Source organism: Pholis gunnellus (assembly GCF_910591455.1).
Source record: "Pholis gunnellus genome assembly, chromosome: 19".
In the NCBI taxonomy this organism is placed as follows: domain Eukaryota; kingdom Metazoa; phylum Chordata; class Actinopteri; order Perciformes; family Pholidae; genus Pholis; species Pholis gunnellus.
In genome coordinates, this window is record NC_136546.1 from 3,093,469 (window position 1) to 3,120,201 (window position 26,733).

The window sequence follows — 26,733 nt, forward strand, 5'->3', positions numbered from 1 at the left end:
CCCCTGCCTCCAGGAGGCAAATCCAATCTCTCACTTTTTATTTACACTCAAACACAACACCTGGGGCCTCTCATGGAACTCTTGCCTCTAAACACAGGTGTCTGCATACGTTTGTGCTTAGAATCTAATTCAGAAATCTGTATTTATGTATTTGTTTTAGACGGATCACATTGATTTATTTACTCTGATGTTTCCTGCTGTTAACCTGAGCGCTCTTCCTGTTTCCTTCAGAGGAGTGACAGCGTCCTTGCCCGGCCCGCTGGGAGAGGACCATGGCCCTGAGCGACACCTGTGGCGACCCTCTGGCCCTCAGCAACGGGGGGCACCATCCTCTCAGCGCCAACGGAAACGCCCCCTCAAACGCCAGCACACCGGTCAGCAGCGGCCAGGACCCCCTAACTGCAGACGGAGACGCCGCCGCGCAGGACACGGCGCCTAAAGTTCAGCAGAGGTCGCACGTCGTCCAGAGAGCCAACAGGCCGAGCCAGAACGGCGGCGTGGTGGTCAAACAGAACGGCTCCCTGAGGAAACCTCCCCCCTCCTCCCCAGCGCTCACAGACTCCCAAAGGCCGACCAATCGCCACCTGTCCTCCACCCTCTCCTCATCCTCCTCCTCCCCTTCTCTTCAGCCCCCGCCGCTCTGCTGCCAGCACTGTCCCTTCCACCCCGCCCCGTGCTGCCCATGCGGACAACAGGAGTGCCCGCTCTTTCAGAATCCGGCTCCGGGGCCCGGATCCGCCCCCCACCCCGGGACTCCTCCATCCTGCCCGTGCTGCCTCTCCACCTGCACGTACTCTCACCCCCATCCTCCTCACCCGTCCTCCCCGCTCTGTCTCCAACACCACCACCAGCAGCGCTGGCAGGAGCACCTCCAGAACCAGACGCCTGGAATCAGGTACGGGGGAGGGAGGGGCTTTGTCCTGTTCTCCTAATAGATTACACCTCGGTTTATTCAATAAACAGAGTGATTTGTTCTCAGCATTCTGCTATTTCCCTGATCTGAAATGTTGAACTAATTCATCTCTCTAATAGCCGGAGACACCGTGTGTGTGTGTGTGTGTGTGTGTGTGTGTGTGTGTGTGTGTGTGTGTGTGTGTGTGTGTGTGTGTGTGTGTGTGTGTGTGTGTGTGTCTTGTAAGTTTTGCTGTTGTTTTTGTCTGCTGCCTTTTCAGTGTGTGATCGGATGCACAGGATCAGAACTCAGCCGTGTGTGTGTGTGTCTGTGTCTGCAGTTAGTTTAATGAGACCTGCCTGATCGGATAACCTTTGGATATGTTCGTGGTCAGAAGAGCGGCTGTCAAACACTTTTCATTTCCTACAAATTCTTCACAATAAAAGCCCCCCGTTATTTTCACTGCTTGCTCTTCTGCCCTATTGGAAGACTTGTTTTATTGAAGAATAGCCGCTAACAAAGCTCCAGTAATTTGGTGATAAACACATTTTCATACAAATTCTAAACGATAGACGTTTCCCTCAGTTTTCGTTATTTGTAAACTTTTGTTTTTGAAGCAGCAGAATCGGGAAGCATTTTGTGTTGGTCAGCAGTAACTTAACAGGAACCCTCTCTCCCCTTCTCCTCTGGAGAGGACCTCCCATGAGGGGGGGAGGGGGGGGGTGATGGAGACCTACGTTTAACAAATTGTCCGGTTTGTGTCATAAGTCAGTTCGGACATGCTTGGTCCAGTTGCAGAGAGCATATATCTCTCTACACCAAGCTCCACTGTGTGTTTGCTTGTATGTGTGTGGATGATTATGTATTCATTGACCCCAAACATATCCCCAGTTTGGGTAACAGAGGGCCTCTCATAGCCCCCATCACTGCCTGCCTGAGCCCCCATGCTAAACAACATGCCACATCCATGTTCAGGGATCATGTTGGGCCTGGAATGCAGCGTGAGCGGTGGTTAAGGGACTGTGATACATACGGGCAGGATTTTGGTTGTTTTTACCAGCAGTTTTCTCCATGATGAGGCTGTCACGGTTTGCTAATGGTCAGGGTCACACCCCCATGACGGCAGATGAGAGTTTGTACACTGACTGATGGAAGTCAATGATGAGCCTTTTGCCCTTTGAGTTTTGTGTTTGTGAGTTGTCGTGGCACAAAGCTGCGATGTGTGAGTTAAACTCGCTCATGATTTCACTGAAGATTTTGTCTTTGCTGCTCCAGACAGGTGTAGACAGATGTAGGGCAAAAAGAGCACGCAGGCAACCGCTTGTTCCCTACCTTGTTGCCAAATTCAATAAAACAAAGAACTTTTAGTTTAGGAGACTGGAGTCCTTCAGAATGAAGGTACAACTCTAAAACCGTTGGATCATCCTTGTAACCGTTGGAAACCTTACTTCAGACATTTTGTTCCAGGCCTGAATTGTCCTCCTAATACCAATGTATGTTGTGCACTATAGCGTTATTAGATAATAACGAATGAACAGCGATCAGGGCCATAGGCTCACTTTAAGGGGGGCTGACCAGCATTCATCATCATTTTAGTGGCAAGCTGATCCTCTTTGAGTTTTTTCATTTATGTTTATTAACTGTTTTATCTTATAGCATTAATCATTCCAAATTCATATTGTCGATTAACAGTTAAACGGTTACATCCCTAGTTGTGTCTCCAGCCTTCAAGGGTCAGTGGATCTCTTTGTCTTAACCTTTTACAAACTGCAGTCATAGTGAAGATGCATCCGTCTCCTTGAACACAGGCTCCCATGTGTGGGGATCTGATCAGCTTTAATAATAATAATACATTTTATTAGTACAGCGCTTTAAAAGGTGCTCAAAGACACTCTAGGCCTATAGTTGACGTCCTCGGTCGGTTCGCGGTTGTATCGGCTCTTATCTGTGTACGGCTTTGTGTCGTGTTTTGATGCCTCCGTGCCGGGAGAAATGTCTGTTTTCAGGTTGTGCATCCGTCCGTCCGTCCGGTCCATTCTCGTGAACGTAATGTCTCAGGATCTATCTAAGGACTAGTGGGCGGGGCCATACAACCATTCTAGTCTACAGTTTTCTAGTTTGCTCGACCCTCCTGGCTGCTGGGATACAAACAGCCAAAGCAAAGTTTATCCACAACACGAGAGGAATCTAGCAAGTTAAAAAAAATAAAAATAAATGAAACATGCATGCCAGCACGCTCATGGCCACCATGCCTTCTCCAGTCAGAAGCAGAATGTTGGCATTGAACTCATTCGTTGGCAAACTTCTTCTTTCTTTCCTCGAGCGATCCACATTCAGTGAGTTGTTTTTTTTCCCCCTTTTACACCAAAACCACAGGCCCTCCACCGCACGTGAAACTGGAGCCATTTAAAGCCTTTGCATAATCATTTGCATAATCCTATATTTACCGTCTCCACAGAAGTGATTATTTACTCATGTCGGCTCATTTTCTCTATGATAGCGGCTCGTTGTGGGGAATCTGATTTGCATGAGACTTTTATATCTTCTTCACTGCTCGACGTGGAATTTTCCTCACTGAAATGAAGTCGGATCTTCTCTCATCGTTTTCATTAGAAGGAAAGAACACTGTGGGTGGCACTGAAAGCTGAGGTTTTTGGTGTAGCCACAGCGCACCAGACCCGATGGGTGGGCAAAGAGACGCACAACAGCCCCCCCCCCCCCCCGGGGTTAGTTCTCCTCCCCGCTCTCAGTTTACTTTCAATTTTTTCTTTCCCCCCTCTTTCTTCTCTCACTTTATTAAGTCTCTCCCTCTCTTTTCCTCCCTCCCTCCCTCCTCCTCTCTTGTTTCCCGTTCCACATCAGAATGGGGAGCAGATGTGGTGCGGGACGTTCACGTCTCCGCTCTCTTTATTTACCAAACAGGTCCCTCTTGTTCAGCGATGACAGGTTTGAATTACGGGGCCCGGGGTTTGCTCCAAGACTGCACCCCCCTCCCCTCCCCCCCACTTTCCTGTACAGTTGTGTGTGTCAGATGGTGAGATTAGACGTAAGGAAACTATATACCTGTCTCACTTGTGTAGTTTTGCCGTTTCCCCTCTTTTTATTTCAGGGCTGTGTGCTGGCTGAAGTTCGATGGTAGTCACATGGACATAAACCAAGAGACTACAGATCCCTAATCCCCTCCATAATTTGAGGGTATGGAGTCAGACAAGATGGTGTCAGATATCGGTTTTATCTGCCTCGGAGCCGCGATTTGCCAGATTAGCCGAGGGATTACGTCTGTGAACACACACACACACACACACACACACACACACACACACACACACACACACACACACACACACACACACACACACACACACACACACACACACACACACACACAAGTCGTGACTTTATCTCCTTTCATACGTCCGTTTCACAACAGGGGATTTTTTATGCCCCTGTTCTCAGCTTCACCAAGCATTAATCCATTTAGCAAGATTAGCCCGTACTTTGTTTCCTAATGTTTCTATTTTTGAGAGCCATCTAAAGCCTTCGGGGTCTTACCCACGCATGAAATGAGGCGAACCTTTTGGAGAAGGCGGGGCACAGCTCAGCGGTTTCCGTACAGTGTGCTGAAAAGAGAAAGAAGAGCATTCAGCCCTCGGTCTTTGTCTTTTTTCACTCTGGGTCTGTTAAAAGTGTTAAGAGCTCGTCTGCGTCTCCGCTGTAAGATTATCTCTCGGAGCCGTTTTATGTGTATTATTTAGGATCGGACGGAAACGGCGTGTCCTTGGGATGTCAGCTGTTTGGGCCGGGTCAGCTCAGTGTGTGCCAGCAGGTTTAAAAGTTCTCCAGGTGAGAGCCTTTAAGCCACAGCACTGGATCCCATTTCCTCTGTGCTGCGGCTGCTTGTTTGGGACGTTGGACCAAAGAATGCAGGTTCCAGTTGACTGTGTCTTTCTGTTTTACTTTTTATTTTGTTTTTTTTAACACTCAATAAGTTGATCGTGATGAATTGCCATTAACGGGATACTTGTAAGAATCGTCACAAGTGACTTGAAAATGCTCTTTAGCTCGCTATCATGATAGAGGTGAAAAACACATGAATTATTATAATTTTATTTATCCACACACGGATTGATGTTCTGCTTGTTGGTCACATGTTGTGATAAACTGCTGCTGTTTCTTGCTTTACTTGTGAGTTCTCAGCATCTACTGGAGTAAAATGTAGCCACACGTTGTACTGAGCCGTGTGTCAGAGTAAAGCACAAAGAGACAGAGCGAGGACGTTTAAGACGAGGACTTCTAAAGTACCGATAGCAGAACCGTTAACTCTGGACCTTATCATACCTTGGGTATTTTACTCATTTAGAACCGGTTCCTGTTTGGAAGCGAGTTTTGAAAGACACCCAGTCCCTGCTATTGAGGCAAAAGCCCAGAGCGTGCAGTCCAAAATGGTTATCCTGCAGTTAAGTATGCACACTTGCATCACAGCTCCAGTTTCAGGGCTCTGAGTGCACACTTGTGGCAGATGCAGCCCAGAATGAGACAACACAGATTAAGTGTAGCTCCGGGGTAACCTGCTCCTACCTGCTCACCAATGAGCGTGCACACACAGCCACCAAACACTTCACTGACACTCAACCATCCGGGGGTCACGTCGAGTATTTAACCCCCCCCCCCCCCCCCCCCCCCCACACACACACACACTCTGCTCTCCTGGAGCTCAATGTTTCTGCCCTCTTCACCGATGCCTCTCTCGCAGCAGCTCCCTTTGTTTACGGCAACCACGAGTTTGGTTTAGATTCACGCCTTGTCAGATAGCAAGAATTCCTGTCTCACTCCCTCCGACGGCGTCTCAGGGAAGGTCAGCTTTTATTATCTTGAGCGAGTTTGAATCACGTTGTCTTTGTAGGCGCCAGGTGGTTTGGTTGCTATGAAGCTGTATAAAAACATGACGACTCCAAAGTGAGGAGCAGTTCATCATGCGCAATTGAGCAACTTTTTATCAGATGGATGGTTCCGAACTATTATTAATTTTTTGGATGGACCATGCATGTCTGCATAGTGTTGACCTGTCTGAGCTTCATCAGAAGCCTTAGTTGTAGTTTCTGCTCTGTTTGCCCTTACTTCTTTCTTTTTGTTTTACCTCCGTTCTCTGGTCTCCCTCCACCTCTCGCTCTCTTGCTGCAAGCCTCAACCAGCAAGGCTTTGTCTGAAAGTGATCCGTGTGCTCTGTATTTCAGGGTGTCAGCTTGACGAGGCTTAGCACATTATAAATAATAACAAGTCTTTGAGAAACCAGACAATGTGGCCAAGCCAAAGGCCTCGCAATCTTCTGAACCTGTAAGTATATAGTAGATATATACACTGTATACATATAAACACAGTTCAGTAGTTTACAACCATCCTTTTAGAGGTGTCATGCTTTCATTCAAGTGTTGAAATCTGCCCTTTTCTTTCTTGTTTCAACATATGTGTACAACATTTCTGATGCAAAGGAACTATATTCGGAAAAATGTGCATTTCAGTACTTTTCAAAGATGACTTTAAGAATATACCTAGGTACCCAGGTAGCAACCTCCGGTTTTGAAAATTAAAGCCAATGCTAAAGAGTCTTAAACTTGCATTCTGACCACCAGGGGGCGACTCCTCTGGTTGTATAGAAGTCTATGAGAACATGACTCTACTTCTCTCTTGATTTATTACCTCAGTAAACATTGTAAACATGAGTTTATGGTCTCAATCTCTAGTTTCAAGTCTTCTTCAATACAGCATGATGTTCATTTAGTAAATGATGGTCCATTTAGAGTCAAACAGACCATAAAGCAGAGTATGCTTTAGGGCGGGGCTACCTTGTGATTGACAGGTCGCCACTGCTACCAGAGCAGTTTACAGCGTCTCTACGTCACTCACCAAATGTATTTTTCTTTCTTTAGCTAGCTAAAAACATCAGGTCTCAGCATGACAAAGTATAGTTTTAGCACCGTACGTCTACCAGGGCGGCAGTGGACGACTAAATGATGGGACACGTTAGCTGTTAGCGAGCTAATGTTAGCTATGTGTTAGCTAAGGCACGGGAAACATAATTCTGCATAGCTTTGTGATGTATCCGCATTGGTGGTGATATGTGACCCTCTGGGCCACTTTACCTTCACAGTTCATTTACAGGGAGACAAACTAGCAATCAGGGTCTTTTTAAAAGCCTGCAGGCTCTATCTTCTCTATACACCGAAATAATTCAGTTAACAGCCCCAGTTACATGGTGTTAACCTCCACTGAGAAGAAAAGATTGCGTCTAGAAAAAACCAACAAGCGTGTTATGTATGTGTATATTTTGTGGCTCCTGGGGCGTGTGTGAAGAAGCTGGGTGATGGATGGAGGAGATCTACTGCCGTCTAATCCTCTCTGCACTGTAGGAGCTGCGAGGTTAGCCCAGGATAAACGTGTGACGCATGCTGACATTTTGAATACAAAACAACTGCTGGTGTTTTTTAGTAAACGTATGATTGTCTATGTATTGGTTTAGGAGAAGCATGCGTTGCTTTTCCTTTTTCACATGTCGTGCACTGGTTAGTGATTGCGTCTGGTTGCTATGAAAACGAATATCCACGGAAGTAGAAAAGTCGAGACATGATGGAGTTCTTGCTCTGGATGAAGGCAAGGCTGAAGCACGTATGGGAGAGGATGGACCTGTCGGTCTATGTGGGTTCAGGAGGTAATGTGGTTGAGGAGTAGGGCTGCACCCTCTCAGTCGGTTAGTCCACCAATCGGTCATTTTGATCTTAGTCGACTTAAGATTTCTTTAGTGGATTAGTCATTTGTTTATGCTTTTTCATGCTGAATGTCTTATTTTCAAGAAACGTATGTGAGCACATCTCTGTTAAACACAAGATTTAAAGTGGTGCTTGTGTGTGTGATTCTTGGTTTACAGATTGAATCCACTAACTGATAGCTTACTGAGTTGAACGAGTGTTAGTCGTCGTCGTCGTCGTCGTCCCCCCCCCAGGTTCAGAAGTATAGTTCCTGGGTTTGAAGCAAAGCCCATAAAGATAGCCATCCCAGATCAAAGGCCCAGCGCTGTCCCATGAAGCGGGATCAAAGCCTGATGGGAGCAGGACATTGTCATAACTTCTCATAAGCTGTCTGAGCAGCTAGCCAGGCCTCAGCTGGATAAAGATGGCTGGTTGAGATTTTCCCAGCACTTTGAAAGAGATAAACTACTACATGTGTCCAGACTGTGGCCAAATGTATTTGGGTTTTTTAGGGCTTTGTTGTCTTTGATCTGATCGGGGTGTGCTTTACAGACCAGCTAAATAAATGTTTTACTCACTGGATGTACTAAGTTTCAATAAGTGATGGTCGTTTATTAATTTGTGACTCAAACATGACATTTTCAGGCAGTGGACATGCTGCAAGAAGCTGAAACAATAACTAAACTTAAACCTTATTAACTTTGCAATAAATACAAAAAGCCTGAGCTCACGTCTGCTGCTGCTTTAAGCGAGGTGAGGCTCGGTACTTTTGGCCAAAACAGGAGTTTGTTTTTGCGGCTACAGCAGGCTTACAGATGAAATGAGCAGTGGCTATTTGAAAAAAAACAAAAAACATGGAGTGGTGCGAACAAGCCTTTAGTCTTGGTCCAAATGAACGGACCAAAAACATAGTCACCAGACTAAAATAACCCAACCAGCTCTACCACATGCAAGTCAACTAGTGAGTGCAACAGCAGGACAGTCAGCCAGTGAATTAGCGGTTCTCTAAATGCCGGTGTGGAAATCCCCAGATGTTTTTAAGAGTTGGAGGGTGTCAAAAAATGATTTATCCATTTTTTTTTTAATTAGCTATGGTATGAATTTATACAGAATACACGGGAAACATAATAATATAGTGTGCATAGTCAGTAATTGCTCTCATAGATGTAAGGCACGTTTTCAACTTTCTTAAACCTAAAGATTAATAGCAGCATATTTGTTTTGTTTTTGCTTCTCATTACATTTGCAACAAATGTTTATTTTTTATAACCACGGAATGTGTTGATTATATTCTCAAGCAGTCATTTAGTCCATAAAATGTCAGAAAAAAAGATAGATGACGTATTCAAACGACGGTCTAAAGCTCAAAGATGGTGTGTTTGAAAGCACAGAACAATCCAAAGACCCACAGGTGGCAGGAGATTTCATTAAGGTCATCGAACACATTAGCAGAATGTCTTCCGTAGTCTTTTATTTAACATTCATATCTGCAGTTCTGGTTCTCCAGAAATAACACCAACAAATATCTGCATTAAAGAAGCTGGAACCAGTGACATTTTATTTATCAACATTTTTAACACATTTTCTGTCACTTGACTTATATTACATTTAGTAATTCACTTCTACTTCATGTTTTTCCCCCAATGCTAGACATTCATTTGACCAGCTTTTAAAACAGAGGTGCTTGATGTTGGGCCTGCAGAACACCTAAAGGGGTCCAAAGTGAAGTAAAGTTCAGCTAAAGTGTAGTTTATGTTCACTATGAAATAGTTTGACTCTCAATATTTAGTTAAGACATCATTAGGATTTCTAGAGTACATGCATGTCTTTAATGGGTTTTATTTCTTCACATTATTGTTTGTTTAAAACTAACAGAACCAAGCGGCACACCTTTTTCAGATAAACAGCAAGTTTCTGTGTTTCTATTTCCTCTCCTGCACTTTGTGAACCTCCACTTGGAATTTTCCAGACCCCTCCACCCCAAGCACTCTCCCTTCCTATCACACACACACACACACACACACACACACACACACACACACACACACACACACACACACACACACACACACACACACACACACACACACACACACACACACACACACACACACACACACACACAGTGTCTCTCTGAGGGAATAGGGAGGACAGGCTTTGACTCAGCCATCATCATTAAGGCTCCTAGCCTCAGGGCCTCAACTGGGGCAAGGTCTCCTAAAATGATCTTGGTCAAAATAGCATCAGATATCATAGTTCCATTCTTTGAGATGCGTTTGATCTCCCTCTAAGTAACGATTGACAAATGAGACTGCAGCGACTGTCTGCTGCAAGGTGTCTTTATATCACCAGAGCTCTTCTCCAAAGCCAAAGGAAACTAGAGGGGCACTCGGAGAGCGCAGACCAAAAGCCTGATGTCGCAGTGTTGACAAAAGGGATTCGGATCAACTCCAAAATTGTATGGGTTCTTACTTGGTGCATGCTTCACTTTTCCACCAAGTTTTATGAAAATGGGGCCAGTACTTATTCCCTAACCCTGCTGCCAAAAGCAAACAGAAAACATAACGTCCTCAGAGGAGAATCTACCAGATGAAGGTTAGCCTGAGACGGAAATACCTGCAGCTACCATGTCCTCACATGGCCCAGGGTCAGACACAAAACACCGGCAACTAAAGCACAGAGGACAATAGATTGATGGTGCGTGGCGATGAGGTAATAATGGAGTGAGAACCTGGACATCACATTCCTTCCTTCTCTACCTTTCCCACTAATGGATGAGATCAACAACAATCAGTGAAGCAACAGGCAGTGTCTGAGTCAGCAGGCGACCAAGGAGTCGGAGACGGGTCGGATCTTATGGCACTGCTCTCCGTGAGCATTAGTATACAGTATGTGTGTTAATATTGGAGGTAGTTTGTATTGGCTGTCCAGTGTAGGCTTTGCCTCTTGGCCCTTGAAGAAAACATTTAAAAAAAGATACAAGGTTCATCACCATGTGTCTTTGAATTCATTTTGACCTGTTCCCCAACAGCATGGTCTGTAGCTAAATTGTCTCTCGAATGAGAAATATTGCCTTTTGCCTGAACATGCATCGCTCTCTTTTAATGCATGGTGAAACTTTGGTTGGACAATATTGAAATTCCCCTCCTGATGGAAACCAGCGATGTATGAAATGATCGTCTAAAAAAAGCAGAAGAGAGACGCACATAAATAAGTTCTCTGGTTCAAAACCAAAGAATCCAAATAGTGGCATTTGCATTCTTCTTGCTAACGAGAGCTCTCTCTGGTGTGAGGGCTACATGGGTAATAACTTGGGCTGTACCCAATAGTTAGAAGCTGCATTCATTACGTTGACTTCACATGACGGGGAGCGAGGCAGTGCGGTGTTCTCCTCTCCGTATTATGTCGGTCCTCAGTCCAAAAGATAGAATTCACAACATGTTTTTATCCAACGAAATATTCAGCCTCAATCCATATTTGTTGGTGTTGAGCCTTTCGCAGACACATTCATTAATTTGTAAGAGAGATTCCTGCCGGCACTCTCTAACAGTTAGACTACATTTCTCCTTGTAGAAGCAAGGTGTACTAATCCCATAAATGGCTGCAGTTCTAATAGCATAGGATCCTACATTATTTATGCCCCGGACCACTTCTTGTTATGTGAAGATCTGTTTGGAGGTTTCTGTACCAGCTGCTCCACGCTCTTGCATGTGCTCTGCTTCTGGGTTTGTGAGCTTAAAGACATAAAGATCAGGCGAGAAGCAGCCATAATAAAGACGTCACGCTGACTGACAGCTTGTAACTGTTGGCTACAGTGCTGAAGTCCTGTATGCCTGGAATTTGTGCGCGGCCCGTATTTCACCTCCAAGAATTCGGGGGAACGGCAGGTGCAGCCAGAAAAGCCCGTGCTCACCAGTGGACTCGCACACATGCAGACATGAAAACACATTACCTCCATTCCTTCTGCTTCAGAATATAGATATAAGGCTCAGACATGTTGCAGAAAAGAACCAGTGGCTACAAGCAAGCCAGGAGCAGCTAGAAACGAGCATCTACGCCGACTTCTGGGACAAAGAGCTGCTTACGTTAGCTTGTGTAGCGTTAGTCGTGTTACTAAGGCTAGCTAACACTAGCAGAACACGAACATCAATGATTTGTTGTCCATTTACTCTAATTAAAGAACACGTTTTCGTGAAACTACCTTCTTCAGTGGGTTGTATCCGATCCACTTGTGTTTGCAACACATAAAATAATCCCACTTTGAAACATTGTGGGGGGGATCATTGAATTTATTTCGCTTTGATTCCCACAGCATTTACATATTTTAATAGATGACACAACTCAGAAATTCAGGCACACATGATAATATGAAAACAAATAGAAGCTCATGGTTGTCCTCATAGTGACATGTAACATCCAGACATGGCCGATATATAACAATGTACCCACGTTCAGACATTCTACCACATGCTTCCCTACACAGAGATGTGAGGAAACGCACAACAGAACTTCCTCCACTTGACATTTAACTACACGTGCCGTGAAATGTCCCATGTCTCTGGCGATGATGAGAGGACAGTGTCCCCAGCTGACCTCCGTGTGTTTAAACAGCGCGGGCCTGTTCCACTGTTTATTGGAGGCCTGTTGGAAACGTGATGCCCTGTGAATCACACTGCTACTGCTGCTGAGGGTGATGTACCACGGAACATCGAGCGTAGCCCACTCATTTTAAACACATGTCTCTGCTTTTTTTTATTGCAACATTGGCCTTTAGATTTATTGTCCTGAAATTACATTTTCAGATTTCTTTTGTCAAGTGTTGTCTGTCAAATTTCTTGAGGTTAGAACGGTCCAGAAGAAGTGTATTGAAGATCATATTGAATACATTTAGATACACAAAGCGTCCTCTTCATAGCACTTCTTCTTCTAACACTCAGGTATTTCTCATATGTATTGAGTTATAGGTTTTGAAGAGTTTGCACTGATGGATTTTATTACTTGTTTACAGAAACTCCACTAACTTCATCCTTATTAGTTTTCAGGCCTTTTGTTGGACAACCCACGTATCACATGCCACTTAAAAGCCCCGCTTTAGACTCTGTCAGCATATGAATATAGGAGAACTTTAAAGTTCATATTCAAACATTAGAATTGTTTCTTGAACTGTCTCTACTTGACACACTGTTAACTATCCCCGTTTCCCATTTACAGCCGTATTAATGTCATACACCCTGGGCTCTGATTGGGTGATTGTTAGCATCCCTGTCAGTACGCTGCTGTAGCCGTGAGAGTCTTTGTGTAAATATACACCCACGAGCCTTCTCAGGCACAGTGCAGTGGCTTTCTGCCTAACTAGTCTGTCATTCCAATGGTAGCACTGGTAGTCTGGGTCTATTCCATGTCCAGTCCAACCTCTAAATGTGTGCAGCGCTCCAGCAAGGCACAAATCGGGGCGAGGCGGACCCAGCTGCCCGACGGTTGACACTAATTACTCTTGCTCCGACTTGAAGGCCTCGTTCACAAAGTATTTACCCGGCCGTCTGTTGACAGCCCCCCGGCCCCCCCCCTGCCTCTGAACCCTGCCGGCACACATACACACTCCTCTACAATAACGCACATACAGACTCATGCACGTTAATCTGCAAATATGGACGCATTACCCCACAATATTGTATGTTCCCTGGTGCAAACACCTCGTCCTTTGAAAACACAAACCTGGCAGAATTACTCACGTTTGAAGAAAAATATGAAATGAGATTGACATTTTCGTGTCTGATGTACTATATGTTATGCTGTAGTATTCTATCCCATAAACTTATTTTTTAAAAAATGCTGTCCAAAGTTTAAAACACGAGACGATAAAACTCTAACATTTTCACGATACAATCTTCACGATAGCAATGATAATTTGATGAGATTTGTTTATGATAAAGTTATTTTTCAATCTGTTTTAATTTACCTACAAAAACACCAGACAAACCGTAAATACGCTGTAATACATAATAGTATATTATAACCATAATTAACCTTCTAGTTTCTTCTGTTAGGATTCTGTCCGAAGGAGAATACTGTTAAAACTGCGTATTGAGCATTATTATTATTATTATTATTAATAAGTATATATTGTGATAATTATCGATCAATATGGGGGAAAAAGAAGGTTTGGGCCCTAAAGGTTAGCTTTGTTGCTAAAGGCGTCATGTATGCTACAGTGAAGTGCTTGTCAGATTGCAGTCTGGAAGCCACTCACACCTTTCTGACTTTGAAATTGGAGATCTGCTTCCAACAATTAGAACATTATGGAAGCCGTAGAGAGGCTGTCCCGTTTCTCCCACCATGTCTCGCCCTCTTTATGACGCCAGGCTGTAGCCACTCAGAAAGGTTCTACGCCCCTCTGCCGTTTAGATATGGTCACACAACACTTGGTACACATCCGCTCATTTCAAGCACACTCGAAGCTCTAAATGAGCCATCGCTGTACATCTCTCTGAGGGAAATCCCACGCCACCAAAAAAGCTCATCGCATTTCTCTTTTGCTCGTCAACGTTCATCTCAGAAAGCCCCAAAAAACGTGTGTAGGTCACACACACACACACACACACACACACACACACACACACACACACACACACACACACACACACACACACACACACACACACACACACACACACACACACACACACACACACACACACAGAGAGTCCCCATCTGCTTCTCCCCTCTGTCAGCACGGTGCTGAGTGAGCGGCCCGAGGTCTGTGTTTACCTTATTAATTAGCTCGGTGATCCTGAAACACTCCCTCTGGTAAATAGAATAACACTGAAAGGTTAGTGGGGGCCAGGGGAGAGAGTGAACTACTGAATCTAGAGCCTCTGTGATCATCAGTCAACTCTTCCTCTCTCTGTTGGCACCCACCAACCGCCCCACCGTGGTGTTTTTTATTTATTTCCACGTGCATCGGTCTGATGGCGTCGGGTCCCTTTTGTTTAGTCGACAGATTGAGCCCAAAATATAAGTCCCAGGCACTGACGTTCTCAACTCGCCAGATCTTGAATTCATCTCCTTCCATTGCTATGAAAGGTCCCTCTGGTTTTATGAGAGGGGGATGAATTATTGCCATTGACTGGATGGATTCCCGATCTATTCATCTTTGCCGTTTTAAAGTCCTCGGGCCAAATGGCCTGCTCAGGTATGCTGCGCGTCCTTCCAATCGGCTGAAAATGGATTCCGATTGGAGCGCCGCAGACCAAAATTCAAAACAGACCTTCAGCAGACTGATAGATATGGCCTGAAAGCGCTCTCGTGAATCCATTCCAACTATTTCCAATAGCTCCTCTCCTCCATTTTTGGGCCATATCTGTGTCCTGAGGTCTGCAGTCAGAGGCCATACATGGAAAGACAAGAGCACAGTGAAAAGAATAACATTAGCGATACAGAATGTTCCCTTGGCGGCTAGTTGAAAGCAGGGCAGGGAAAATGTGGTTTTCATTAGGCACTGTTTGTTTAAACCAGGTTAAAGGTCACTTGATGAAGGGAAAGTCCGCCCTAGGGAAGTAGTCACTTATATTGTTATAATAATTCAATATTTCAATATTTGAGAGCATGAAGAAGTCTCATAGAACACAAAAAAACTTGATCAAGTCACTTTTTCACACCCATCACATATGTGTCTCCAGAAGTGTGCAGAGATGCATATTGTGTCTGTGTGTCTCTGTGTGGACCACTTACATCTGGCTGTCGTATTAATGTGTGCAGTGAAACGTTTAAAGGGATTTACGGCCTCCCCACAGCCCCCCCCCCGTAGAGTAAAATTCCTCACCAATAGCTCAAATTAATTTGTGCCTCCCATTACCACTAAGTAGAACATTCCGCAAATTTAACTTTGATGGCAAAACAGGCAAAAAATACGACAAACAACCACTTTGGGCCCTCTGGCCAGATTGCTTAAATCTCAGACGGGACCAATGCCCTGAGTGCTCGTGACCTGATTGGCTGCAGCAGAGGCCCACCCCAGGACTCACTTCCTGTTCCTCTGTGCCATTTGGGGGGGTTCAATTAAGGCCACATTTCCTAGAGTGGGGAAGTGAATCTGTGATGCACTGAGAAGCTATTAAAGCAGACAATTTATCTGTACACTGTAGTCTTTTCTGGCTGCATATAAATCCAAGGATCAGTGGTCCTGGTTGTTATTTAATGTCCTCACAGGGAAGTGAAGACTCTTTTTTTTTTTGTTTTTTTTTACTCTCCTCCACCAGAGAGATTAACTTTTCCTATTATAAAGCAGGTCTAGGTGCAATATAAATGCTGTGACAGTATCGAGACGCTCACAGCCCATATCCAGGCACTGTGCCTCTAAACGAGTCGTCCGGACTTCAGGATGTGACGTCACAACGGTACAGTCGCCTGTAGAAGTGATGCTAAACTCAGCGTAGGTGACACACTGCAGTGACGCTGTGAAGACAGGCAGATGTGGAAGACCGGGGAACGCTGACCAATCAGAGCAGACTTGGCATTTTTCGGTAGGGGGCTCTTAAAGAGACAGGCGCTAAAACGGAGTGTTTCAGATGAAGTTTTGTTTTTTACAATAAAGCATGTAAACATTTTCTAGTAGAACCCCAGAATACAAGTATGACCCCCCCCCATATTCTTTCCACATACACTAGATCCCTCGTCCCCCTGCTGACCCTTTAGCCCATGTGACATTTATCTCCTCCAAACCCTGCTGTGATCCGGTGGCCGTATCTGATTCTCCCCCTTCCTCCTCTTCCCCTCCACCCGGGGTGCTCGCTGCTCACGGCATACCGGACGCTTCCCCACCGCCCCCCAAGAGGAGCTGACGGATCCTGAGCAGCTGAAGGCTTCACACTGTATGCCTCTGTGTGTGTCGGTAAACTCCTGTGTGTGGCACCTTGTGTATCAGAAACGCGAGTACTGTAAGCATGTCCGTCACATCTGAAAGGGTTTGAAAACGGGAGCAACGGGTATTGTGAGACGTTTCCTGGGAAGAGGTGTTAACAGCCAAGTCATTTTGACTGCTTTCAGTGACCCCGTGACCCCAAGAGTCCAAGAGTCCGCTGCTGGAAAGACGGCAGAGGATTAAAAAGACAAGATGTTCACTTTTGCTCATTGAAGTCTCCGCCAATGTGTTTTTTATCGCCTGTTGCTTTGACTTGAAAACATTGAGCCTGATTCATCTCCCTCTTTCTGTTTTTCAGCCCTGTGAGGCCCTTTCGATTCCCCAAAAGGTGAGACCTGCCAAAAACTTTCCTTTCTCTCCGTGTTGATGTTCTGGATCGCAGAGCTCTCTCCTCCCTTTTATTTTATTTGTGTCACCCATCCATCACGGCCCCCACAGAGCCGCCATTCCTCAGTAGTGAGTCATGAGTTATCGGCGGGAGTCTCTCTCTGTACCTGGCGTCTGTTAGCCAGCAGGTCGGATCTCCTCCTCTCTGTATCGCTGCAGTAAACTGCTGTCTCAAAACCAATCCACACTGTCTAATAGAGGCAACAGGCCACATTAACATAAAATAAAATCTTGTGTGAGATAAATTTGACTAAAATGATTGGTTTGGCTGGACTAGACTAAATATAATCTGATGACTAAAAGAGGACATCTGACACAGGACTAAATTATAAAGAAAACATTCTGACTAAACGTTGATGAAAATGTAATAACCTTTTGTCGTCGACTAAAACTATTAAGGATAAAAATGACTAAAATGTGTCTGGAACTAGTCTGAATTTAAAACCACCTCATCCTGTGAATGTCATCACTGTGTTCACTGACTTCCTTCTTGTTTCCAGCTATGCCGAGCTGATTGCTGATTGGCCGGTGGTGGTGCTGGGGGTGTGCACAGTGCTCATCGTGGTGTGTGCCCTAGTGGGCGTCCTGGTGCCCGACCTGCCCGACTTCTCTGACCCACTGCTGGTGAGCACAGAGCCTCCATGCTCTCCTCTGTGGAGGCTCTCCTGCAACACAGAGCTTAGATATGGGACATTTACAAATAACAAACTCCAAACAGATACTTGGATTGACTGCCACGGCTATAGTTATACACTCGTGTGAAAGTGCTCGTACTGTTTATACGTGCAGAGGAAAATCTGCCTCATAAAACATAAAAATTTCTGTTTGCATTAGTACCCTTAATATTTTCACACAGCTTTCAGTTTCAGCAACTTATAAAATCATATTCACACATTTGCCTGCTGTTTTGTCTATTTTTCTCAGCTGTATCTAAGTATAGATAGTGTCTGAGATCAGGGTCAGTTCCATTTGGTTTTCCTTGAATACTGAGTAGGTGTGATTCAAACGGCGTCTGATTGCAGCCGCTGCTTTGATTGGCTCGTGTGGTCAAGAACGCCCACTTCCTCTTCCTTTTATGTTCTCAATGCACAGCTGGTACTGGTTATTACATTATCATTGCAATGTTGCGAGGTGATTTTAAAATGTAAGCATGTTGGTCCCAGGTTGAATGGATAGCTACTGTATGACATGGTCCTCACTTTGTATCAGCACCATGAACACACTTTATCAAACCCTCTTTCTCTTTCTTTCTTCCCCCAAAAGGGTTTTGAGCCTCGGGGAACAGCCATTGGGCAGCGACTGGTCACCTGGAACAACATGGTGAAGAACACAGGCTACAAAGCCACGCTGGCCAACTACCCCTTCAAATACGCTGACGAGCAGGCCAAAAAGTAACGTCCCACTCATCTCTTCCACCATCCACACTAGTTTCACACACTTTTCTTTTTTTTAACCAAGAAGCTGCTCAGGAATTGTAATAACTTGCAATGCAATTTAGTGACTTCAAAGCATTGAATCAATTACATTTTGGCATATTTTTTTATGAAATATATTTCCTCATACTGTACTTTTCCTCTCTCGCTCTCGCTCTCTCTCTCTCTCTCTCGCTCTCTCTCTTTCTCTCTGTATATTTATTTACTAAACTAAGTTTTATAAACTGTCTGAACCCCACCACCGCCCCCTTTAACTGGCGGCGGGGGGGGGGGATTAAACGATCACAACCTGGGGGGTGGGGGGTCGCACTGAAAAGTCTGATCCCTTCTTGAAAGGAAAGGGGAGCAAACTAAGATCTGTCCATCCACAAGGTCGTCCACTGTGCTCTGTCAGTGGGAGGCTGTCCACTGATCCAGAGCAGGTCTGTCTGTCTGACATCACTGCTCAATGTCAGATCTGTTTTTCCTGCTTCTATCAATGTTGTAGACAATTAAACGCACAATATGTCAGTTTCTGCTCTCAATCAAAACTCGAGTATAACAAACGACGGTGCTGAAGTAGTGTGGGATCATGGGAGTTGTTGTCTTCATTGCAGTCAGCTTCTTGGATTCCTTCAGTGTTCATCGTTCAGGAGGTTGTTACTGCAGAGATCTCCTCTCCGAAACACCCGGACCCGGTGATTAAAACCGGTAAGAACACTGAATAAAGCAGTGTCGCTTAAAAAAAGGTTCAGCATACAAAGGTAGTCCCGGAGGGACTTCACGTCGAAAATCCTTCATCCCGGAAAAACCCAGAGATCTATAAATGTATAACAATGTGGCTTAAACTGGATAAAAACATCTATATATGATAACCACAACGCTGACGTTTGTGCGAAGCGGATATGACATTATGTCACATCATGTTGTCATATTAAACATGATTTTAAATTACAGATTTCTCTCGAGTTGTGTACTTAGAATTTCCCGAACAATTTTTCCAGTTTTATGTATTTTTTATATATATATATGACATTTTAATGTGTAAAAGTTACATATTATATCTTTAAGTCATCCATTTGACCTGTAATGGCTGGGTTGTCTTATTACGTTGACATCTAAATCATGACACGCTGTCTCTGATGAATGACATTGCAGTGAGGCCACACCCCTGTGAATCAGATTTTGTATATATATATATATATATATCATATATCCATGTTAAGAAAAAACTGCATCTCCACTGTGCTGATTAGAAAATGGATCCTTTCTGCTGCGTCTGTGGATCCCTTTGTCCTCCCCCTCTGTCTCGCTCCACGCGTCTGTCCGCGGATGTAATTGTGTGCGTACGGAGCGCCCACCAGAGCCCTCTGCTGCTGTCAGCGAGCTTCCCTGCCTCGTCCCCCTCCGTCTGTCAACCCCCTCGGTCTCTCTCTGACAGCCACCTGATGACTCTGCCTTCCTGTTTGGAGTTTTTTCTTTGGGGGGCTCCAGAGACGCACTGAAAGAAGGCCTGTCTGAACCCTAATCATCCTTCGTTTGCTGGCATGCAGGCACCTACACGACTCTGCACTCCGCCGCCGCATCATTCTTGCAAAAAGAACACAATGCAAACCTGTACGCCAAAGACTTGTCTGCACACCCCCCCACACCCCCCCTCTCGGGGGCCCCCCGTTCAATCAGAGCCACTATTATGATTATTATTTTAATGACACCCGTATGCTAGTACTGCATTGCGTCATTCATCTGATTTCGGTGGGGGGGACCAGCAATTACTGCTGCTTATTTCATTACTAAGCATCAGATCTGCTTCCTTCATTTTGTATCACGTTGACTTTGCAGCCTCGGACACAACAGCATCTCGGTCCACCGTGTATAGAATCCTGCGACTAGTCTTCCTTTGCTCTTCCTCAGAATGCACTGTGAGCCTCTGGAGGGCATCAGCTCCAGCACCTAAAAAGAATTGTGATAAAGATTTGTGAGATTTTCTTTTGCAACAAAAGTGCAGTAAAACTCAAAGAACACAATATAAACATAAAAATGGCTGCCACATGCTTTGATAGTCAGCTAATTAAAGACGCATTAAGAAGCAGGATCAGACTCTTGGGAAACAATGATTTGACTGCCAGTTCTACGGCGGTGGCTATTTTTATGTCTCCGTGCCAGAGAAAGCTGTGACCAAAGGGTCTTCCGTCCGTTCTCGTGAATGAGATATCTCGAGAATGGCTTCAGCGAATTTGGCACAAAATACTGCTCTATTGTGTGACTGAATTTTCATTCGCACATCTCAAACAACAGATACGCTCTTTTTTTAATCCATGCCGATGTCTGCACCAGCTCTGTGCAGACACGCAACTTAGCTCTGTCTCACGATCGTAACCACAACTTGAAGCGTTTATATCAGGCGGCAACTTCCAGTTCTGCAGAGTGAAGCCGGAAGTGTCTTAAAACGTGCATTCTCTCAACTAATCAGCAGGGGGCGACTCCTCTGGTTGTATAGAAGTCTATGTAAGTCTATATAAAATGACTCTACTTCTCACTTGATTTATTACCTCAGTAAACATTGTAAACATGAGTTTATGGTCTCAATCTCTAGTTTCAAGTCTTCTTCAATACAGCATGATGTTCATTTAGTAAATGATGGTCCATTTAGAGCAGGGGTGTCAAACATACGGCCCGCGGGCCGGATCCGGCCCGCCACGTCATTTTATGTGGCCCGCGAATCCGCCAGCAAAAAAAAAAAATGTAAAAGTCGGACAATTTACAAATATCCGTTGTATCGCGCAAGGCGGAGCTCCTCCCCGATCCGCACGCGCCGCGCACACCTCCACCAGCGTATGTGGCAGCAGCAGCAGCAGCCACCCTCCCCGCCGACGAAGAAGGAGCAGCACCCCCCCCCCCCCCCCCCCCAAGATGCACTCTGCTGTGTTATTACTAGCGACCCCCTGCCGGCCAGGGGCCGGTTAAGAGTAGTGAGTGAGTGGCAGTATAAAACCGGCAATAAAAGCTTTTATTAACCACGAGAAGTCCTCGAGCAAGCAGCAATAAATGGCCATCCAAATTATTACAGTTTGCTGCAGCAGAATGCGAGACTACCCGTGGACAGACACGGATGTGCACACTCGCGTGTAAACTGCTACATGACTGCGAGGCAGTGATTCTAGTGTCAAGCATAAAATGAATGGCCATGTTTTTTTTTAAAGTTGCCTTTCTGGCTGATTGAATAAAACAAACATCTAAGTAATGTTGGTGCTAATCTTTCTTTTTTTAATTATTATTGTTTTTTAGTCACCAAGAACCCAGATGGCCCGAGGACCACTTTGAAAGAGACAAACGGCAAGCAGAGTGGGACTTCAGCAAAGAGTTCTTCTGTGATGTGCCAGGTAAGAATACAGAAAAGAACAACCAAAAGGCTCCCTGAAAGTCCCAAACAGCCCCCAAAGGATCCTGGGCGAACTCAATACAACACATATATCAATTATAAATATATTATGTATTTTGAGTTGAATTAAAATAAGAAGTAATCTACAAAATGTACTAGTTTACCCAAATAGGCTCACAGTATAGCTGCATATGTTTGTAACAGGTTTTTTTCAGTCAGATGGTAGAATTGTCTCATATGTCCTAAGTTGTATTAACTCAAGAAAGATGGTATTCCCATTTGAGTAACAAAGGTCTTTTCCTTACGCAGGGGACAGGTACTCTAGACTGGTTTTCACATCAGCTGAGGGGAAGAACCTGTGGAATATTCAGGCCATCAAATCTATGTGCAATCTGGACAACACAAGGGTGCGTAGGACAGCACAATCCTCCAGACTGATGATGATGATACAGGATTTCTATTTATTTGTGAATTCACCTTTTCTCTCTGTTCCCAGGTGCGTTCCCATCGCGACTACTGGAGTCTCTGTCAGCGCACCAATGACGCCTCCTGCTGTCCGAGCTGGACGCTCGGCAACTACATTGCCGCCCTCGCCAACAGGTCGTCCTGCCAGAAGATCACAGAGCGCGACGTATCGCACACGCTCAAGATCCTGCGCTCGTGCGCAAAGTACTACCACAACGGCACACTGGGACCCGACTGCTGGGACATAGCGCTGCGAAGGAAAGACCAGCTCAAGTGCGCCACCGTGCCCCGGAAGTGCACCAAGTACAACGCCATCTACCAAGTTCTTCACTTCCTGGTGGACAAAGACTTCCTCAGTCCCAAGAGCCTGGAGTACCCTCCCCCCGTGCTCAAACACAGCATGCTCTTCTCGCCCACGGAGAAAGGAGAGTCGATGATGAACATTTACTTAGACAATTTTGAGAATTGGAACTCCTCAGACGGCATCACCACAGTCACAGGGATCGAGTTCGGCATCAAACACGACCTCTTCCAGGACTACCTCCTGACGGACACGGTGTACCCCGCCATAGCCATAGTGATCGTCCTGCTGGTCATGTGCGTGTACACGCGCTCCGTTTTCATCACTCTGATGACGATAATAGCCATCATCAGCTCGCTGATCGTGTCGTACTTTCTTTACCGATTGGTCTTCAACTTTGAGTTTTTCCCCTTCATGAACCTCACGGCCCTCATCATCCTGGTCGGCATCGGCGCGGATGACGCCTTCGTGCTCTGCGATGTGTGGAACTACACCAAGTTCGACAAACCACACGCTGAGCTGGCCGAGACGGTCGGTGTGACGCTACAACACGCCGCCCTGTCCATGTTCGTCACCAGCTTCACCACCGCTGCCGCTTTTTATGCAAATTACGTCAGCAACATCACCGCCATACGGTGTTTTGGTGTCTACGCAGGCACCGCCATATTGGTGAACTATATTCTCATGGTGACGTGGCTCCCGGCTGTGGTGGTGCTACATGAGCGCTACCTGCCCAGCATGTTCCCCTGCACCAAGCCTCCGCACCCACAAAGGGGTTGCTGCACCCGGACTTTCTGGGCGGGTCTTTGTCAGAAGGCCAACAATTGCCTGTTCACCGTCTCAGAGGGGTCCCGGATCTTCTTCGAGAAGGTGCTGCCCTGCATCATCATCAAACTGCGCTACCTCTGGCTCTTCGGGTTCCTCGCCATTACGATGGGCGGGGCCTATGTGGTTTGCGTCAACCCAAAGATGAAGCTCCCGTCTCTGGAGCTGGCGGAGTTTCAGGTGTTCCGCTCCTCGCACCCGTTCGAGCGCTACGACGCAGAGTACAAGAAGCTCTTCATGTTCGAGAGGGTTCATCACGGCGAGGACCTCCACATGCCTATCACCATCATCTGGGGCGTGATGCCCGTGGATAACGGTGACCCCCTGAACCCAAAGAACAAGGGAAAGCTAATGCTGGACAGCAGCTTTAACATTGCCAGTCCAGCCTCTCAGCTGTGGATCCTCAACTTCTGCCAGAAGCTGAGAAATCAGAGCTTTATCTTTCAGTCTGAGGAGCAGGACTTCACCAGCTGCTTCATTGAGACGTTCAAACAGGTCAGTACTCAATTTGTGTATATATATGTATGTATTTAATTATAAGTACACATTGAAGGACATCTTACTGACACTACCCGGTATAATCACTATGGTTTAATTTAGAAAATTCCACTGAATATAATGAACTTCAACCCCCTCCTTCTGTCAACAGTGGATGGAGAACCAGGACTGTGAGGAGGCTTCCGTCTACCCCTGCTGCAGTCAGTCCACCTTCCCCTACAAGCAGGAAGTCTTTGAGTTGTGCATCAAGAGGGCCATCATGGAGCTGGATCGGAGTACGAACTACCATTTAGACAGCAAGACCCCCGGACCTCGATTTGACATCAACGACACCATCAGAGCCATCGTGTTGGAGTTCAAGAGCACCTACCTCTTCACCCTGGCCTATGAGAAGATGTACCAGTTCTACCTTGAGGTTGTAGTACCTAGGTGTTTATTTGGTGCAACTTGATGTAAAGGATACGTTTTGTATCTGCTTTGGTTCTTCTGACATTAATGACCGTTGTTCTGTTCCAGGTGGATGCCTGGATCACTGAGGAGCTCCGGCACGCCCCAGCAGGCCTCAGCCACGGCTGGTTCATCAGCAACCTGGAATTCTACGACCTCCAGGACAGCCTGTCGGACGGCACTCTGGTTGCCATGGCGCTGTCGGTGGCTGTGGCCTTCAGCGTTATGCTGCTGACCACCTGGAATGTCATCATCAGTCTGTACGCCATCCTGTCCATCGCCGGCACCATCTTCGTCACGGTCGGCTCCCTGGTGCTTCTGGGCTGGGAACTGAACGTCCTGGAGTCCGTCACCATATCCGTTGCGGTTGGGCTCTCCGTGGATTTCGCCGTCCACTACGGCGTGGCCTACCGGCTCGCCCCTGAGCCCGACCGCGAGGGAAAGGTGATTTTCTCCCTCAGCCGCATGGGCTCTGCCATCGCCATGGCGGCACTGACCACCTTTGTTGCCGGTGCCATGATGATGCCCTCGACCGTCTTGGCCTACACCCAGCTGGGCACGTTCATGATGCTGATCATGTGCATCAGCTGGGCCTTCGCCACCTTCTTCTTTCAGTGCATGTGTCGCTGTCTGGGACCCCAGGGGACCTGCGGCCAGATCCCCCTACCCAAAAAGATGCAGTGCCAGGTGTTCTCCGAGGTCACGTCCATGAGCCCCTCGCCTCAAGGGAAAGGCTCCGGCCTGGGGAAGTACCAGCTGGACAGCAGGGGTGGGGAGGTAGAGCATTACGAGTTGGAGCCCCTGGCCTCCGGTCAGAAGACTGAAGATATACCCAGAGAGGAGCAGGAGGTGTGTGCTCAGCTCTACAATGGAGTCCCTCCTCAGCACCACAATGCCCCTTACTCCCACATCCATTACAAGGGCAAAACCGAGACCGGCAGAACCGGCCCTGAGAACGGCCTCGTGGCCGCACAGAGCACGCCATCCAGGTGCCAGTACTCTCAAAACGCTAACTGCACCTGTGGGGACCCCTCCCCTGCTCACCATCCATCTCAGCAGTGGACCCCCCACTCCTGTGCTCAGCCTCCCCAGGACTCTCCTTCCTGCCCCCCCACCCCACAGCTCCTCCCGCTCTCAGGAAACACCCCGGGCACACAAAACCCGCCTCTGTTCCCTACAAACCTGGACCCGGTCTACACACACACAGAGTGCCGTATGCACTATGTCCACTGCCCCCCCTCCCATTTCCACCACTGCTCCCAGGGAAGAGTAGTGGCCCCCAGGCAAGGACCTGCCCACAGCTGCCACTTCAGGAAGTATTGCGTCCACACGGCAACCCTGCAGGCTGGTTCAGCCAGAGAGCAGAGACCCACAACCGCGGACCCGGCTGCTGGCTCAGAGCCTGCGGGACACGAGGACGACCACAGAAACGAAACGGGGCCCTCAAGCCTCGACAGTAGCCAAAATATCAGCACCCCAGCCCTGACACAAGCTCAGACTCAGTGCCCCTCCTCCCCCTCACTGTGCTCACCGCACACAAGCAGACATGAAAGACAGACGGGAAGGGACAGCGACCTTTGTTGCGGCGATAACCACGTGTCCACCACAACTACAGATCCAACCCCACAGACAGACGCTTGTTGTAGAATCCCTGGCAACCAGGAGAAGCTCAAAAGTATTCCCGTCACACGGGAGGAAAGCGTCAAAAAGTGCAAGCGGAACTCCAAAAGACAGCGGGCGTCCTCCGCCTCTCCAAAGAAACTCTACTGTTTTAACAGGACGTTGAAAGTGAAGTGCAATTCAGCTTCAGAGTTCAGCGTGCCAAGAACTGAAACCAGCGTGCCTCCTATTGCGATAACCACCAATCCCTCTTCTGAAAGCTTATGTTGATGATAAATTCATATTTCAATAAACACTCGATCCAGAACAAATAGCAGAAAAAGGAATGACACATATAATGTCTCTGTGCAATCGAACAAGGTTTGTGACGCGTTTGCTTACCAAGTGCCTCAATGTGTTCCACTAAACAGCACAGACCTACTAACTATAATCTGTTTACATGTCTTTTTTCTACTCACCAGGTCTTCACGTGCCACATTATGTGTTCCATTTTACACTGTTGCTAAAGCTATATAATTATGGGAAATTACTGGTCTTTTCCCAAAAGCACCGTCATGGAATTTTGCTAACTCCAGCGTTTAATATACTCATACAGCAGCCATTTGCACTGACATGAAATGGTATAGTATATATTGTGATATTGTGATTAATTGTCAGTACTTGTCGTCAGATATGATCACATCAGCCCGAACGAAAATGTGCCACATTTTTACAAGTCGTGAAAAAGTCGTCGCCGGACACTTTTTTCTTTTTTTTTAGTCTTGGTGGGAGCGGAGTGTCTGTGTCTCCACACGCCTCAGATAAAAGATGTACTGTATGATTAAAATGTCTTTTTATTTTA

At 46.3% G+C, this 26,733-nt stretch overlaps 1 protein-coding gene across 1 annotated transcript; it reads left to right on the plus strand.

Annotated features, from left to right (window-relative positions):
* Window positions 1-250: 250 nt before the first annotated feature.
* Window positions 251-26,733, plus strand: disp1 (dispatched homolog 1). The gene is made up of 9 exons (XM_079180061.1): window positions 251-895; window positions 16,854-16,883; window positions 17,443-17,566; window positions 18,206-18,333; window positions 21,643-21,737; window positions 22,046-22,143; window positions 22,233-23,822; window positions 23,977-24,240; window positions 24,342-26,733. Exons 1-9 carry the CDS (start codon window positions 273-275, stop codon window positions 26,160-26,162), a joined length of 4,773 nt encoding a protein of 1,590 aa, XP_079036187.1. The 5' UTR covers window positions 251-272; the 3' UTR covers window positions 26,163-26,733.

Bases quoted from the DNA above. Each gene is read 5' to 3' on its own strand.
- disp1 (XM_079180061.1), top strand. From the start codon at position 273: ATGGCCCTGAGCGACACCTGTGGCGACCCTCTGGCCCTCAGCAACGGG. The intron at 896-16,853 runs GTACGGGGGAGG...TCTGTTTTTCAG, and splicing joins AACCAGACGCCTGGAATCAG to CCCTGTGAGGCCCTTTCGAT. The intron at 24,241-24,341 runs GTTGTAGTACCT...GTTCTGTTCCAG, and splicing joins TGTACCAGTTCTACCTTGAG to GTGGATGCCTGGATCACTGA.